At 36.0% G+C, this 17,884-nt stretch overlaps 1 protein-coding gene across 1 annotated transcript in view; it reads left to right on the top strand.

Moving 5' to 3' along the window:
• Window positions 1-17,884, top strand: part of SH2D2A (SH2 domain containing 2A) — a 714,173-nt gene that overhangs the window by 196,594 nt on the left and 499,695 nt on the right. The window contains exon 3 of the mRNA XM_044079800.1: window positions 2,006-2,235. Coding sequence (XP_043935735.1) covers window positions 2,006-2,235 — 230 coding nt within the window. The remainder of the gene's footprint in view (window positions 1-2,005; window positions 2,236-17,884) is intronic.

Here is a 17,884-nt window from a genome sequence, read left to right as displayed (position 1 = left end):
TGATTTAAACAAGTTACCCAATTAACCATAACTGCACACCCCTGCTTACTTGGGTGCAGGGAACCTTCTCCAAAAATGTTGGCCTGGATCAGTGCTCAAGTTATACAAACAAAGCTAGATTCAGCAGGCCTGAACCTGGTCTATGCTACAGCAACAAGCCGCACCAATTTCAGAAAGAAACAGTTCAAATAAACAGGCACAATAAGCCTGTGACCAGATATTCCCAGCTCAGAAGGGCAGAATCCAGCCTCTCCTCCCACAAGAGTGCAGACCACAAACCTTCTTAATGTAGAATAACTGGCCTGAAGCCCAAGTGCTTAAGCCAGAACTAATACACTTTTAGAATAGCAGACACTGGGCCTTCAATCAGCAATTCACAGCTTAGAAGGATGCCACAACAGTGCAGACAACAAACCTTCGTAACGTAAAACAGCCTGTATGAAGCCCAAGTGCTTAAACCAAAAGACTTAGAATAACAGTTACAATTTAATCAGGCTATTACCAAGCAGTAATAAATGCAGCAGAAAAAATAAAATTGAGTACTTTTAAGAAAAGCAAAATAAAGTAGGAGGAAAGACAAATACAGTAAAAGCAAATGAATAAAGTGCATTTTTTGGGGCCTTCTCAAATCTACTCTCTGTATTAAGTAGAGTGAACACTAGACTCAGAATATGATCTCACTGTACTCGGTTAAGTGAGCAAATAAGATGGACCCAGGAGGAGTGTTCTAATACAGACTTACAGGAGGGGCGGGCAATTCCAGAGCCACCAACACAGGAACATGGAGGGAGGGTAGGGAACTAACTGCAGAGAGACACACAGCACACTGTTCAGAAACACACAATTAGGAAACAGAAAAAAATGAAAATACAGTACTTTTAAAACTGCAAGTTTGTACTTAACAGAAGACTAAAATACACTACTGCAAGTTTCACTTAGCTTCAGCTTCTAATGCAGATGTTTGTAGCCAAGCAAGTCTCTCAGGAGTTGAGCATAAAATGATTTCTCAAAGTTTGTGGCTAGCACTTAAAGTACAGATGAATCCCTCTAGGCTATTAAATATCAGATAACAAAGAAGTGATAACACCGCCCCCTCTTATAGCAGACAGACACACAGTACACTGTTCAGAAACACACAATTAGGAAACAGAAAAAATGAAAATACAGTACTTTTAAAACTGCAGTTTTGTACTTAACAGAATACTAAAATGCACTAATGCAAGTTTCACTTAGCTTCAGCTTGTAATGCAGATGTTTGTAACCAAGCAAGTCTCTCAGGAGTTGAGCATAAAATGATTTCTCAAACTTTGTGGCTTTGTGGTAGGGATGCTCTTAAATACATATTGTATACACTTAGTGTAGACATTAGTGAATCTGGCCCACAGCAATGTTTTTTGTTTTGGCTAAGCCATTTCTACCCAGGGAAGGAGACAATATAACTAGGTTGTTAAATATAGAAACAAATGCTATTAAGATATGGCACTTTATACCTGAGGGGGTTGAATCATGAAATTAATATATGAATTTATAATTGGGACGGTTACGGTGTTAAATTCTTTTGCTGAATATTTTCTATATTCTATATCTGAACAGTATAAATAAAACTAACAGTAGTAAAAAGACAGCAAACTGATTAACTGAATGGTTAATTGATGTTGCACCTTATAAAAGGGATGATGTTTGTATGATAGCAGATCCTGTGAAGGCGGAAGACATCGACACTAGATTTATTGTTACACTATAATAAACTACTGCAAATTGACTTTTAAATCCTTTTTTGGTATTTTTTATTCAGTATTTTTTGGACTATAAATTCTAGCCAATATTCAGAGCTCTAAGGAACAGTAAAGTTTGAGTTTGAACTTATTTTATTCTTGTTGAACTGACTTAGACATAAGATACATTATTTCCAAGTACCTAAAAAGACTGTATTGATTTTTTCATTAATTCTGTTTCCATTAGCTTGAAATCTAGACTGACTTTGCAAAATGTTCTTTTATTGCAGGAGGTAAGGTTCGAGATACTCAGACCTATCCTTGTCTGTCCACCTTCCAGCCACTAAATAATCAATTGCAGCCTAATCCAATGACTCAGACCTTGTGTATCAAACCAAAGTCAACCCAGAAGGTCTTCACTGCAGTGAGAAATACTACATTATGCACAGAGTTAGTGGGATCTGCAGATTCAAACTTAAAACCACAGTGCCAGACCCAATTATTATCCAATGATGTCCAGGTGAGGATATTACACTTATTTCTCTTTAAAAATGCATACTACCTTTAAAAATGATGCTGGAAAAACATTTCAATAGATAATTTTATTTGAATATTTCATATTTTGAGTTAGTAGCAATTATTTGCTGAGTTAACACACTTCTTCTTTCATCTGAACTCCTCCCTTATTTGAATCCAGAATGTGCTTACTTTTGCTACATAACATTGATATTATCATGTACTACAGGTGGTTATGAGATAGTAGGACCCCGTGATAAGTAAACTTCCTTGTATGCATTAGGATGTAAAAATTAGATCATTGCTATCTTTCATTATACCTTAAGTATAATATTTCCTGTGGTTTTAAGCTTTGGGCATTATAGTCTATACCATCTTAAATACAGATCTGCCAAGTATTATAATTTGTACCATCTTAAAAGAATATCTCTCTGACCTGTGTTTCCTTTCCCACCATAAATTAGCAATAAGCTACATTAGCTAAACGGTATAACATAATTTGTTACTGTGGTTAGGTTTTGGCTGACAGAGATCCTTGTAGAGGGTACAATTCATTTTGTTGAAAACACAAACCATCAAATCCGTATTTAACAAACTCAATAAATCAAATACAAAATTCAACAAATGATCACGTCCGCAAATTTTTTCCCAGAGAAACTAACTAGTTGGTCATCATTGGGAATTTGCCCTTTTCCCCACTGTAGTGCAGTCTTGGAGTTGGTATATTAAGGTAGTGGGTTTTAAATTATGTGATTCTTGTGACATTCACTAGGTTGGTCCACTATTTAGTTTCCTGGGGAAGAAAATTTATGGACGTGATTGTTCGCTGAATTTAGCTTTCAATTTATTGAGTTCATTAAATAGGCATTCGATGGTTTGTGTTTTTGGCAAAATTATATAGACCTCCTTGTTGATCAGTTCAGTCACTCAGTGTATGTGTGTGTGTGTGTGTGTGTGTGTGTGTGTGTGTGTGTGTGTGTGTGTGTGTGTGTGTGTGTGTGTGTGTGTGTGTGTGTGTGTGTGTGTGTGTGTGTGTGTGTGTGTTATGTATTATTATGCTACCATTTCATTCATTTAAGTAAACAGTGGTGTAACATGTTGTCATATTTAGATTCCATAATTAGAAAAGTGTGTCAACTGTTTTTTATGTGTCTTCTTTGAATGGTAAACATTTCTGCACAGTAACACAGAAACAAATACTTCTGATTGACAACATGAACTCTAAAGCTATTAATCCTCACTTCTTTGCTGATGTTTCTCTAACGCTTCTTTTCAGAAAACATAGTATACTTTTGCACACTAACAGAAAAGGCAGTACTTCCTGAAGTGTGGGTGTTTTGTGGTGTTTTACTCAGTAGTATATGAGTGCACTTGAAGATAGTAGACTTCTTGAAGTTCATCCACTTAGATGTTACCAAATCTGATTCACTGTATTTTTTGTTTTGTATGTTTATTGACCTCCTGTTTGGCATATACTTCTCAGAGGTACAGGCAAGCACAGGAGGAATATGGCTGACCAAGTTCACAGACGACTGCAAACTAGGGGTTATAATTGACTCTCTGACTGACACAGACATCCTCCAAAAGGGTCTTACTGAGACGGATACCTGGTGTCAAAATCATGGCCTCAAGCTAAATGCCAAAAAATGCATAGTCATCCCCTTTGGAAAAAACAAAGTACCCACAAACTACCACATAGGTGGTAGTCCCCTGAATACGGAAGACTTAATAAGGGATCTGGGGACCCAAGTAGATAGTAATCTCTCCTTTGATAATCACATTGACAAAGTGGTTAGAAAATCATTCTATGTGGCCCACCTAATCACAAAAGGGTTCGCATCCAGATCAAAAGAGGTCATTGTGCCCCTCTACTCATCACTCATCAGACCCATCATAGAGTACAACGCCTCATTTGGGATGTACCTTACAAGACACCTGCAACAGCTGGAAAGACCACAGAAGTACCTTACCAAGAGGATCACTGGCCTCAAACAGATGCCCTATGCAGCTCGACTGAAGAAACTCCAGCTGTACTCGGTTGCATACCGCCTACTCAGAGGTGATCTTTGCATGACATACAAGGCCATGTCCAACCCAGAATTGATGGACATGCTCCACTTAAAGGAAACCATATTTCCTCGAGCCACACGCTCTAGGGATATAAACCTCACCACAACAATAAATAGGATGTCCTGAAGGGATAGATTCCTGCCCCAGAGACTTCCCATGCTCTGGAACAAGATTCCAATCTACATTAGGTAGAGCTCCTCGCTAACCCTCTTCAAGAGAAACCTTGACGAGTGGATGGGAAACAGAAAGTTTACCCCAGGGGTCACTTCAGTGGCTCTGCTGGACAGAGGCACAGGGAACTAATCTAATAGGGTGGTGAAAGCCAACACATTCTGGCTAGGCTTATAAATGCTTTCGGGCAGACAGCCTAGTATCTAACTATGAACCTATGCCTGATGACTGTTGAAAGGGGTTGTCATCTTGGCAGTACTAAAGCTGTCTTTTACTGTAAGGGCATTTTTCATTTGCTTAGGAACATAACACCCATCCCTGTTAGTGATAAGATCACTCACATTACTAAGAGTGCCACCTACCTTCCCTCAGTCTGTGCATGCATGCTGTCCCCGCATGCATCTACAGGATTACCATCAGTGGTTTGGGCAGTCAAACCTATATCCTCCTGACCCACCTTCAGATTGTCTGATGAGCTTCAGCTCTGCAGTGGGAACCATGACAATGGAATCATAGCACAAACCAAGTGAGAACCACTGCCCCACTCTCCAGGATGGGCATGTCCATCCTCCTTACCAGTTCCATCAAGCGCCCAAGCCACTAGTCAAACTCAAGTTGCCTGAGTCTGTGATCAGACCTTTATCTCTCTAAGTCACCAGTGCAGGCTGTATTTTAATAATTACATTGTGACTGATTTAGAGCCTGTTGATTTGGTGTGTATTATACAAAAGTATTTTTATCCAATTTTCAGAAAATAAAAAAGTTGCAGAGTAGCACTGGTTACAGAGTCTGAAGTGTAATGTGCATATTTAAATTGTTTGTGTACTAAAGTCTCACAAGGTACCTATATCTTAGAGGAGCTGAGAATGGAACAGTATTATATCTTGTATATGGACTAGCTACATTGCTTGCTTCTTAACACAATCCCATTGTGAACTTTAAAGCATGTTTTGCTTGTTAAGACATGTTGATTGATAACCTTTCATGTAAAAATCAAACTTAAAATTTAATCTGTGATGTTTCTCTATTCATTCCTGTCTGCCCAAGTATTTATAGTGGGTTCCAGGAAGAGCTGCTTACATATTGTCCTTCTTCTTTTGAAATGGTGGGGGCTACTTGAGCAGGTTTTGCAAGCACGTGAAGGACAAGGGCAGGGACAGCAGGAGGACAAAGTGTATAGATGGCATTTTGATCAGGGCTGGAGTATGGAGCATATTACTTTCATGGAGTGGGGGCTTTCTCACTGGATGCATTTACTGCTTGTCACTTGAGGATATCACAGTGTAATACCACATCCTAGTTTTGTACAAAAAGGCTTTTTTGTACTAACAACAGTATTTTACTGTCGCTGTTTCAGCATTCTCTTTGTTGCTGCTGGCTTGTGGCACACTGTATATTATTCTTAAATTACATCTTTTGTTTCAACTTTCAGTCATATTCAGTTACATATGTTACTAGACTCCAAGTACTTGGCTGATATTTACATGGCCTGACAAACAGCATACAGAGAAATTGTCCTGTGTTTGCCAGCTTTGTACATAGATACATATTGTTGCATTGTAAGTAATTTGCTTCCTAGAAATTGTGTGTTTGGGGAGAAGACACTTTTAAGTTGTTTCACTGATCAAAATATCTGTCATTATTATTGAGATGTATGAGCTTTCATGGCTGTAGTGCCATTTTAAAAGGTACCCTGCAATCTGTTCACCCACCAAATTGTGTTGCATGTAACTGGTTACATCATATTCCTGTCTGACAGTGACAGCATTTGTTGGTATTTCTGAGCTATCCCCTCTAGTTACACTTACAAATAACACAGATTGTTTTGTGACAGGGCAAGATCTGATGAAGTCTTAGTTGCTATACAGCATTATTCCTTACATCTGCAACCATACTGGTAATAGTTGGCAGCTTTCTGCTCAGTGATTGTTTTGCTGCTTATTTGCAGTTTACTGATTGATAAAGAGGACCAGTATTTTACACAAAAGAGTTGTAATCAGGGCCTGGAGAAGGTAGCAGCTGCCTAGGATGTTATCAGCAGATGTTGGGGAGACACAAGTGTAGTACTGGCATTGATTTTTAAATCGATGAAGAAATCAAAGCTTCACACATGAATGACAGTTTGTGAAGTTTTGGTAGTAACTTTAGCAAGCGGCTTGCTACACTTGTAGCAAGCAGAATGCCCCAGTTATAGGAGCACAGAAAAGCAGGGGCATCAGTTTGGGAAACTGCACAGGGTGTCAGATGACCCAGCTACAATCTTGCACCAAACAATGAATGATGTACTGTATGCAGTATAGATGGTTGACACAGGTGCCCGGTAACTATCCACTACAGTAAGGCATCAAAGAAACATGCCATGTGTCAGAGCCCTTCAACTACAGTTTGTGATTTGTAAATTAAAGTATTAATAGGTAGCCAGAAGCTGGCATAATTTTCACTTTTGCACAATGAAAAATAGGGTTTTCCACATTTTGACTGATTGTCACACTATGCTGTGGTTTGTGTTCCACACTGGTCTCTTTAAGAGTTGAGACCTATGCACAGACTTATTCACACACTGCACTTACCCACCAGCATACAGGCATTTCTTATCTCCACTGCCTGCTGACCATCAACACCCCTTGATCAACTGTAGTATTCATTTCTCTTTTCCAGGGCAAGAACCAGCTGAGCGGAGCTGTCAGTGAAGCAGCCATCGGGGTGGCTTGGGTATTCTGCTTTGCATCTGTAGCCTCTCTGCATATGTCCAGTAATGCACTTCAGTATTCAGCATACAGTAATCATCGACAAAAGTGAGCCATCCACTACTCAAGACCAAACTCCTGAAAAATTATTCTGTCTACTAGCTCTGTTGTCCCACCATATTTCTTTCTATAATTCCTGTAAATTATTATATCCATGTTTACGTTTTACATAATCTTTTTCATATAGCTTTGAAGCTTTCTCTCAAAATACCTTAGCCCTACCACAACGCATAAAACATCTTTTATGTCTTCATCTATACTGGAGTTTTTTCACATATACTTTTTTCATAAACCTTTTATCTCATGATACCTTTCAATGGTAATTTTAATTACACCTACCACAAAAATTCTGACCAATCATAAACCTATTTATACAATATAATCTTTCTCTTTAACTTTATAACCCTTCTCTTTTCCCTAAATCCAACCCTTTTTACCAATCTTCACAAAAAAAAATCTTTCTTTTCCAAATTTTCTAAATTCAGTTTTCTCATGCGCTAACTTGTTTAATATTTTCTTAGCCCTTCCTTATTCTTATTTTTTTTCATTTTCCAGTCTTAAGCTATCAGAATATTCATTATATCCTCATACATTATTTTCCTTAATACTTTATCTTTCGCTCTCTTTCAATTTACAAGAAAAAATGGGTTCAACAAACTCGTTAAACTACTTCATCTTTGCTATAAAATATCACTGCACTCTTTATAGGATTAATTCTTAATCCTCAGAAAAAAATGAAAATAATAAACAATCTTTATTTCTTTTTTCTGCATTAAGTATATATATATATATATATATATATATATATATATATATATATATATATACCTTTCAAAGTGTCCTGCTAACCACATCAAAGACTCATTAATTACTGCAATCTTCACATTTTGAATAACCTCATTCCACTGCTTTTCTATACTTCCTATCTTACAGAAGTAGTTTCTAATGTTTTAATTTATCTTACTGTAAAGTGAATACCACCTAATTTCACAGTATTCCCCCAACCCTTTACCTTTATCCTGATTTATTCTTTTTTTTTTTCTTCACGAAATATTTCTTTATTATTTCAAATAAGATGTCTTAAGAAACATTACATGAAGTATAGATAAATAACATATTTACAATTCTAAAACAATACTAACTTCAAACCATTATATAACTATTTACATTGGTGTCTATGCTGTCCTGATTTATTCTTAATTCCACACATTCGTAATGCACTTCTGCTTATTTTAGAAATTCAAACATCCACATTTTTTGGTTCACCGTTAAAACCACAATATCTGTATAGTCCAATATCCCAGATATAATTCCCCTTTCCTTCAATTCACATCTTGCATCTCTCAAGTTATCACCACTCGTAAGTATTACTTCATTCATTACCAAACAGAATGGCACTCCGTTTAAATGACAACTCTGCCTTACCCCCTTATACATCTTTATACTCCTACTGAACTATCTGTTAATTGACGGTTTGACCCATGATCTTTCATATGCATTTTGCATATGTATAAATGTTTCCCCAGAATCATAATGATTTTAATATTTCTAGATTCTCAAATACTTTAGCTATGTCACACATATCACCGTTCAATCACCCTTTCATCATAATTTTATCTGCAAGTCTATGTAAACAACATTATCATTTCCTTCATCTGCTTTCCTGGCATACTATACATCTGTTAATATAAGACATGTCTTATTCCTGTTATAACCCTTACTTTTAATATTTCTGTTAGACATTTTAATTTTCAAAACACAAGCAGGGAACTCAGATGTCTTAAAAAATAATTTAATAATGAAAAATTATACAGCAACGATGAAATCAACAAATTAAAAGGCAGCAAAGCTTTCAAGTTACAACAACTCTTTTTCAATGCATTTATTACCCACTTTAATCCTCTGTACAAGTTTAAAGACGCAGAATAAACAACTGGATTTAGTAATGCCAATCCCCATTCATCTTTACTCATGTACAACACACTGGGTTTAATCTTGAACCCCCCATATGAAAGAAAACACCAACAGCACAATTTCCTTTTTATATTTTTTGTGGGATCATATAAATGTTTAACATATATGTTATTTTCCCCACTAATACAGAATTCACCAGATAAACCTTTTTCCTGAATGTTAATCTATACATCCTCCACAGAAGACATATTCCTTTCCTTTATTTTATCAGACCCTCTCATTGGATCATAACTCCATCATTTTCCCAAATTTTATCTCAAGCAAAAAATACCTCACTCATTGAAAAGTACATATCTCCAATTTTTACTGCATCACCCAAACCCTTACTTTTAGCTTTATTCAAGATCATCCCCATTTCCTTTAAACATCAGTCAGACATATTAACACTTCCTTCATCCATATCCGTTTGTTCTTAGCAACTACAACTATATTGTCTGCATATATCAAAACTACAGGAATCATTACTTCATTTTGCATCACATATCTAGCATCTTTCATTTTATAAGCCATTTCACTCGCTATCACATTCATTGCTGGTGATAACAATATTCCACTCATGGGAAATCTTTGTCTTATACAATACTTCATGGATATTTCTTTACTCGGCCACCCATTCACTAACAACTTCACTTTATTATTTTAATATGCTCTCTTAAATCTATTACCTATTACATACCTCTCAATAAGATCCCACAGAGCATCATGTCCTACTGTATCAAGTACCTTGTTAATATCAACTACCATTTCACGTCTTCCCTTTTACTTATAATATCATCTACACTTTCTGTCGCAACCTATAACAGTTTGTGACATTTCTTCCTTTTTATACCATATAAACTTTCTCCCATAGTATCTCTCATCCTTCCTTCCATTCTTCTGTACTTTTTTATTTCAGTCTTCCCATCTTTCTTCCATATAAATTTCAATACCCCACTACATAACTCTTCATAAACAAACCCTTCCTTCAATCATTCATTCAGTACATTTAGCACAAAACAGCCAATGTTGCTCCTGAATAATTCAAATCAATTTTAGGAGAAGTAATTTAACTAAAAGTTAATATTTTGCTCTTCAGAGCCTACAGAACAATGATAGAATTGTGGTTAGACCAGCTGATAAAGGCGGCCCTATTGTGGTGTTAGATACTAAATTGTATAATCAGGCTTTGTTTGATATGCTTAACCATGATGGTTTTTATATGAAAATTGAGGGAAACATGATTCAGCAAATGATTATGGATGTTATGAATATGTTAAATGAAATGTTACAAAATGAAAGTATTAGTAATGAATTGTTTACTTATTTTTTGAATCCACATCCGACTATTCCTATCATACAAGGGTCGCCTAAGGTTCATAAGAGCAGAGATTGTCCTCCTATGCAACTGATAGTATCAGGCAGGAACTGGTGTATGGAAAATATCTCTATATAGAGAAGTTTCTGAGACCTAAACTAAATAATATTAGTCATAATATTAAGAGACACTGAACACTTTTTGAGTGATTTATATGTTAGTATAGGCCATGAAAAGAAGGTGGATGATCTTATTTTAGTGACACTCGATGTGGTGTCTCTGTTTACTGTCATACCTAATAAGACAGGTATAGGCAGTATCAGTAAATTTCATAGAGATATGTTCCAGGTTGATGACAGAAAAGTGGAACAGATAAGTAAGTTACTTCAAATTGTGTTAGAGCATAATGTGTTCTTGTTTGGACAAGAGCTCTTTTGGCAGAGCAATGGCGTAACTATAGGCACTTTGTGTGCCAATAGCTACGTCAATGCTGTAATGGCCATGTGGGAGAATGAGGTTGTCCTTTCTAGACCATTTCAAGAGAATATATATTTTTTAGAAGGTTTGTAGATGACCTCTTTATGTTATGGAAAGGAGCAATTGAGGGGTTAAAAGCATTTGTGCAGTACATCAATAGCAGCATATCTTTTTTATGTTTTACTTACACCTATTCCATGAAAAGTATAAACTTCTTGGACGTGAGTATAGAAGTTTATGAAAAGGGTTTGATATTTACTAAACAACATAGGAAAGCCTGTCATGTTAATCATCTTCTTTCGAATGATAGTACGCATCCACCCTATATATTCAAAAATGTTATGAAAAATCAAATGTATAGGGCATCTAGACTGAATGTGCATGATGAAGATTCTGTTCATCGGATAGAGACAGTACTGAATTAAAGGAAAGAGAATATAATGAGCAAGCAATAGAAGCTAGTGTGAATGAAGTAAAGAAATTAAGGGATTCTAAAGCTAAACCATATTTTTCTAAGAAGTATGATGAAGGAGAGGTGAACATTAGTGAAAGATGCAATAAAAGTAAGTTAGGGGTACCTTTTTATTATTCTAGTAATGTACAAACTTATATGAATATTGTTAGGAAGCACTGGGACATCTTGAAAACAGATAAAGATATCAAGTATTTGATAGCTACAGAAACTAAGTTTTTATTAAAAAATAGTAAGTCATTGAAAAGACAGTTATGCTACCCAAAAATGATGAATAGGGTCAATGAGGTTGAAGGGACTATACCATGTGGCAAGTGCTCTTTTTGTAAGTATATAGATACCAGCTCACGATTTGAACATCCAGATCAGAAGAAAATATACAGTTTCAAGGTCTCTGCTACATGTGAGACTGAGCATATTGTGTATTTAGCACATTATGTGGAATGCAGGAAATTTTATGTAGGGAAAACCAACAGGTCATTTAAATACAGGACACGTGAGCATATCTATTGTATTAGTACAAAGAATAAAGTAAATGCATTGGCTAAGCATGTCATGAGTAGTGACCAGAAACACATATTTAAATTTTTAGCCATAGGAAGGACTTTTGAAAATATTAGAGGGGGTGATTTATATAATGCCACCGAAGAGTTAGAAGCTAAGTGGATAGTGAGGTTGAGTGCAGATACTAGCAATGGGCTTAATGAATATGTCCCAATATGACCTAAATTGAAATCCAGGCTTTTTAGGTAGTGCATGATAATATAAAAAGCTTACTTACATAAAACTTGTATAAGTGGAAGTATGTTAATTAATGTGTTAATATATATATTTTTATGTGTATTTTAGAATTATAAATGCTTTGTGATGATTTATGCTACTGATAGCTTTAAATGTGAGTACTACCTTAATTGGTGTGTCATGTGACTTGATATGTGTGTATAAGAAGGGGAATCATTTTAATGGATTTGTAAAGACATCTGAAGAAGTGAGGTTTACCTACGAAAGCCCTTGTGTTTTATTAAACATTTTGATACTGGAACCTGAAGTTATCCCTGAGTCCTGCTGTTTTATTTGGGTTGTTGCATTCAGCACATTTACTAAAAGCTCTATTTGCCAGTCTAATTTCTTGTACATTCCATACTCTGTACCATCTGGGTCTGATACTGAATAAAAATTCTCTCTCCTAAGTACTTCATCAACTTCCACCAAAATGCACAGGTAGGGATTAATATTCTGTTGTGTAGTGAATACAAAACACAGAAACCAAATGAACCAACAGAATAAAACAAGAGCCAAAAAAACATAAAAATACACATTTTAATATATGTAAACAGAAGTAAGCACTTTCACAACAGCTTTTTTAGACCTACAAAATCCATCAGTCATCATCTATTTATAAAAAAATCTCAATGATCAATCAAGCAATTAAGAAAATAATCAACAGTTAAACAGCTATCCTTAAAGTCCCAGGTATGCAAAAATACATCTATACTACACACCACAGCCTACTTTACTTATAAGATCATCCAAATTCCATATAATAATAATGACATTTTTGTAAATATGAAAACACCTAAGAAGCTATAGAATAGTTCAAGCTGTCAGGCTACGTCCTTTCAAAAATGGTTTCAAGGGAACTTCCTCATTCAGCCCCTTGCCTTGATCTGCCCTCAGGCTAATAATCCATCTAACCTCCCTAAGTCTCTCTGAGATTCCAAATATCACCTTCATGTAGACTAGGTTGCACAATGTCTGTTACCATAAATCTAAAAGCATGTCCTTCATTCTCAGCTCTAACATGTTTGTATAGGGCATTATTAGTTGAACTAATATGAATATTATATAAATGTTACCTCATTCTATCTCTTAACATCCTATAAGTTTTGCCAATATAGATTGTTCTACATTCCATGCAGTAACACAGATAAACATGTGGGGTTGTGCAGGCAGCATTAACGTTAAATGTATACTTTATCCCTACATCAGGATGTATAAAAACACCACTGCTATCAATGTAGCAGCAGTAATTACATTTTCCACAGGGGTGAATAACACCACCCGATCGACACATGTTGGCAGTGGGTGTGCTGGGATAATAAAGCAACTTCTTTAACGACCTCTTGTTCTTATGACAAAACCATGGTGCTTCCCCTACCAAGCTTTTTATTTGGGGATCAGATGTTAAAATACCCCAGTGTTTACCTATTGCCTTGGTAACTGCCCCAACATCAGTGGTATAGGGCATGGAGATAGAAACAGTCCTATTTAATTCAGTTTCTGGTCTCCTATCAGTTCTCACAGGTAGCATAGAATGTTCAGCGAAATAGGGTTTAGCTACACTTTTTCTCAGAGGAGGGATCACATCCAAATCCCTAGTCACTTCGAATACATGATAGCCCCTCTTTTATAGCCTATTCTTAAGGTCAGAGATTTCAGAGAGGAAACCTTCCCCAGAGGCCCTAATTCCTTATCCTTTAATTATGTTTCTAAAGATATGCATGGGATGCATGCTGCATCTATGTAGTACAATGTTTTTATAACAAGATTTCCTGTAAACACTAGTGTTCATCATCCCATTACTTGACCTACTTACAGATATATGCAAAAAATCAATCTCCCTGTCAGACTAGGTCATAGTAAATTTCAAAAAAGAAGTAGAATTATTCAAAGAATTATGGAACTTGTGCAGTACAGATCAGATACATCTCCAGACCAAATCATTGATGAATTGCCTATAAAATAAAACATGAGTCTCAAATAAGGGCAACTGAAGCATATGGTCCTCCTCCCATGTAGCCATAGAGTGATATTCGGAATCGTACAGAGACTAGGGAGGTTAGATGGATTATTCACCTGAAGTCGGATCAAGGCAAGGGGCTGAATGAGAAAGTTCACTTGAAACCATTTTTAAAAGGATGTAGCCTGAGAGCATCAATTATTGTATAGCTTCTTAGGTGTTTTCATATTTACAGAAATGTCATTGTTATTTTTATTTTTATTATTATATGGAATTTGGATGATCTTATACGTAGGCTGTGATGTGTAGTATAGATGTATTTTTGCATACCTAGAACTTTAAGGATAGCTGTTTAACTGTTAATTATTTTCTTAATTGCTTGATTGATCATTAAGATTTTTATATAAATTGATGATGATTGCTGGATTTTGTAGGTCTAAAGAAGCTGTTGTGAAAGCACATCATCTAATTCATTAAAAGCAATTTCTTTTTCATATTTTCCTTAACTCATTCTGGAATTTGTTTTTACTTTCCATTCTCCCTTATGTTCCATATTTTTTCTCTTATATATATTTTCTACATGTTATACTACTATATTCATGTTACTCTTGTGTTATTTTTACCTCTCCTTTTATATTTTTAATTTCCCTCATTATAAGAACATCCTCCTTTACTATTTTACCCAAATATGCAGATACCTCCTCCCTTTTCTGAATTTCTTAAAACCTGCTGCATTATTTTTATTTTTTTTTTATTTTACATTTGTTGACCGGGCTAGTCCAGCTGGATACATATCCATTTTCAGCAGAGGCCCGGGGAGAAAAGCTCCTCGAGAGTACAAAACAATATTTGATTTTAATAAAACAAAACTATAAAATAAAATAAATTCAAGGTTAACAAAATGGAAGTAGTATATACAATTAAGCTATTTTATGCAAAAAAGAACATATTGAAGTAAACAGTTGGGTAAAATAAGTAAGATGTGTACAGGAACACACTTGAAGAGGTGAGTCAACATGAGATATTAGAGTGACAAAGAGACATATTAAGATATAAAAGAGAGTACAAATTAGTTGAAAGAGAAGTTATGAATCTGGATTCCAGTAAGCAGGTAGATTATGCAGACATTGAGATTTAGAAATTTAGTGAGAAGACAAGAGAGGTTAGTCTGGGTTAAGACAGGTGCATAGCCAATGTCTTTTAAGGTAGGATTTAAGCCTGATTTTAAATTGTGAAAGTGATGGTAGTGAGGTTAGGTCACTGGGAAGAGAGTTCCAGGATTTACCCACGGTGTTAGAGAATAGAGAGTCCCCTGCCTTGTTGTTGGCTTTTTCTGTTAGTACTAGCATTTTAGTTGCTGAACGGAGGGTATTGAGGTTACTGTAGGGGATGATAAGGTTGGTAAGAATCGGTGTGTTACTAGGTTGATACAGGATTTTATAAGCAAATATTAATTGTTTAAGTAGCAGTAGGTTAGGTAACTCTAGCCAACCAAGATTTTTGTAATTAATACAGTGGTGGGTCCTAAATGTTGAGCCAGTTGCAAATCTTGCAATATTGTTGTAGGAGACTGCTAGTTTGTTCATGTTGGTTTTTGAGAGGTTAGTATATATTGGGGAGGCATAGAGGAGGGTAGAAATTAGGTGGGTCTGGTCAATAGTAGATCTTGCTAGTGGGGTAAGAAAGGATTTGATCCTATATAGTGAGCCTAGTTTTTAATAAGTTAATAATTGTTTTAAGTTTTAATAATGCATAGGTTTTATCTGCTGTATTCTCTACTCAAACATTATCTGGTTCCTTTTCCACATTACCATCCTCAGCGCTTCTGAATAAGTAATCTGTCATCTCAACCCATGAAATAGCAGAAGTGTCACCTGGATCTTCCTGCTTGATTATTTTAACAGACCATCATCTGCAAGCCCTTCTGATATCAGTTGTGTTATCTACACCACTTTAACAGATTTGCTTAACTCCTTCTCCATGAAGACAGCTAAATGCTGCTCATTTGTAATATCCACTACACAGGAATTTCTATTTGCATTCTGAAGCTCCATATTGAACAAATGTTTCTCCAAATTCTCCTTTTCCACCTCCAAACTCTCCATAGGATTTCTCTCCTCCTCCATACTTCTGTTTCCCTTAGACCTCTTCCATGCTACTGTAGGAGCTTTCCAGTATTAGATCTCTTGAATGCAATCACTTCAAAGGTAAGAGCAGCTCAGAGTCTTATGAGGGTGGTGATAAGAAAGGTGGTAATAGGGCATGCTTGACAGCAGTATTGTGCCTCACAGCTAGAGAGTCTGGTGTTCATTTCTAACCCACAGGCAAAGTATGGAGTGTTGCATATTCTCCCATATATGTGGGTATTAGCAGCCACTTTCTAGATAAATACTGGTTGATTAAAGTGGCCATATTTATGGTGCATTTAACCTTGATCATGTGGTCTAGGCCATGGCTGAAAAAGTCTGAGAAGGAGCAATTAACTTACTGGATAACCATCAAGCAAAGAAACCAGTTGCAGTCTTGGACCCATCAGATATATAAGCAGGCAAACTAAAGCATAAATAAATGCTTGCAAAAATAGATAAAAAACTGAACAAAGTGTTAGTGATTCAACTTGTAGGGCACTTGCTTTTGTTCCTGGCTGTGGGTTCTATTCTCACGCTAGATGCTTAGATTGTTTTTCCAATATTGACACTTCACTACAATGATATAAGGATATTTTACTCCTGAGTGTGTCACTCTTTTAAAGAGGTGTTAAAATTAGGTACCATCTGCCTAAATTTGTGGTAGCTCAAGTGTATATAAAAGATTTCTTGGTACTTATTAAAAAGAGTATGCAAATCTCTGTAGGGTCATGTTGAAGCTTCCTCAATTAATATGAACACCAGGTCTCTCTTGAAAAAAAAAACCCTGGCCTTGTGGGGCTAAACTGGTCAACAAAGCATAGAAACAAATAATAGCTAGCTGTATTGGCCACAATCAAGTTAATAAATATGAGCATGCATGCATGAATAGGTAGGAGATTTGGATCAGGTCAAATAAATAAGTAATTAACCAACTTATTAGTGTTGTACATAGTTTTATCAAATAGATAGAGGGAGAGAGAAATTAGGCTTTGGAAGAAGGTATCCATTCACGGGCGAGTTATTGCCAAATTGTATGGAACAAGATTGGTTTAACTATAAAGTGAGAGTTTGGGATTTTAGAATAACAGACTTTCACAAAGTGGGGAAGTGCCTCAGAGACTCACTAGTAATTAAACATATAGATGATATCAAAACTACCATTATGGATGTAACACATCTTGCAAACCCAAAGGAAGTAAAAAGTAACTGTGATTCTCTAATGAGGTAGCATCAAAATGCAGAGAAAAGCATTTAGGAACTACAAGGAAAGTAGAAAGACGACAGCAAATAAAATCAGCTAAAGGAGAAGAAAACATGAAAACAAAAACATTGACAGCCTAGTTCTGTGACACAGAGGGATTTAGACCTAACTGTACCCCAGAAGGAGGCAGCTCAGTCTGCTGCATTCATGACACCTGCAGGAATACAGGAGTATTGATGTAGCTTCCAGAATAAGTAACCTAGTGTGTTCACACTACACAGTGAAGTGCCACTTAGTTGAGAGGTTGCACATGCTCAGTAGTGATTATGCATCTTCCAAGGGAAGGTATACATACATACAGATGTTTCAAGCACAGGC

This window comes from Protopterus annectens, chromosome 8.part0, assembly GCF_019279795.1.
Source record: "Protopterus annectens isolate FY-2018-M chromosome 8.part0, PAN1.0, whole genome shotgun sequence".
Taxonomy (NCBI): domain Eukaryota; kingdom Metazoa; phylum Chordata; order Ceratodontiformes; family Protopteridae; genus Protopterus; species Protopterus annectens.
The sequence above is the reverse complement of the archived record's forward strand: the minus strand, read 5'-3'. Positions and strand labels throughout refer to the sequence as shown.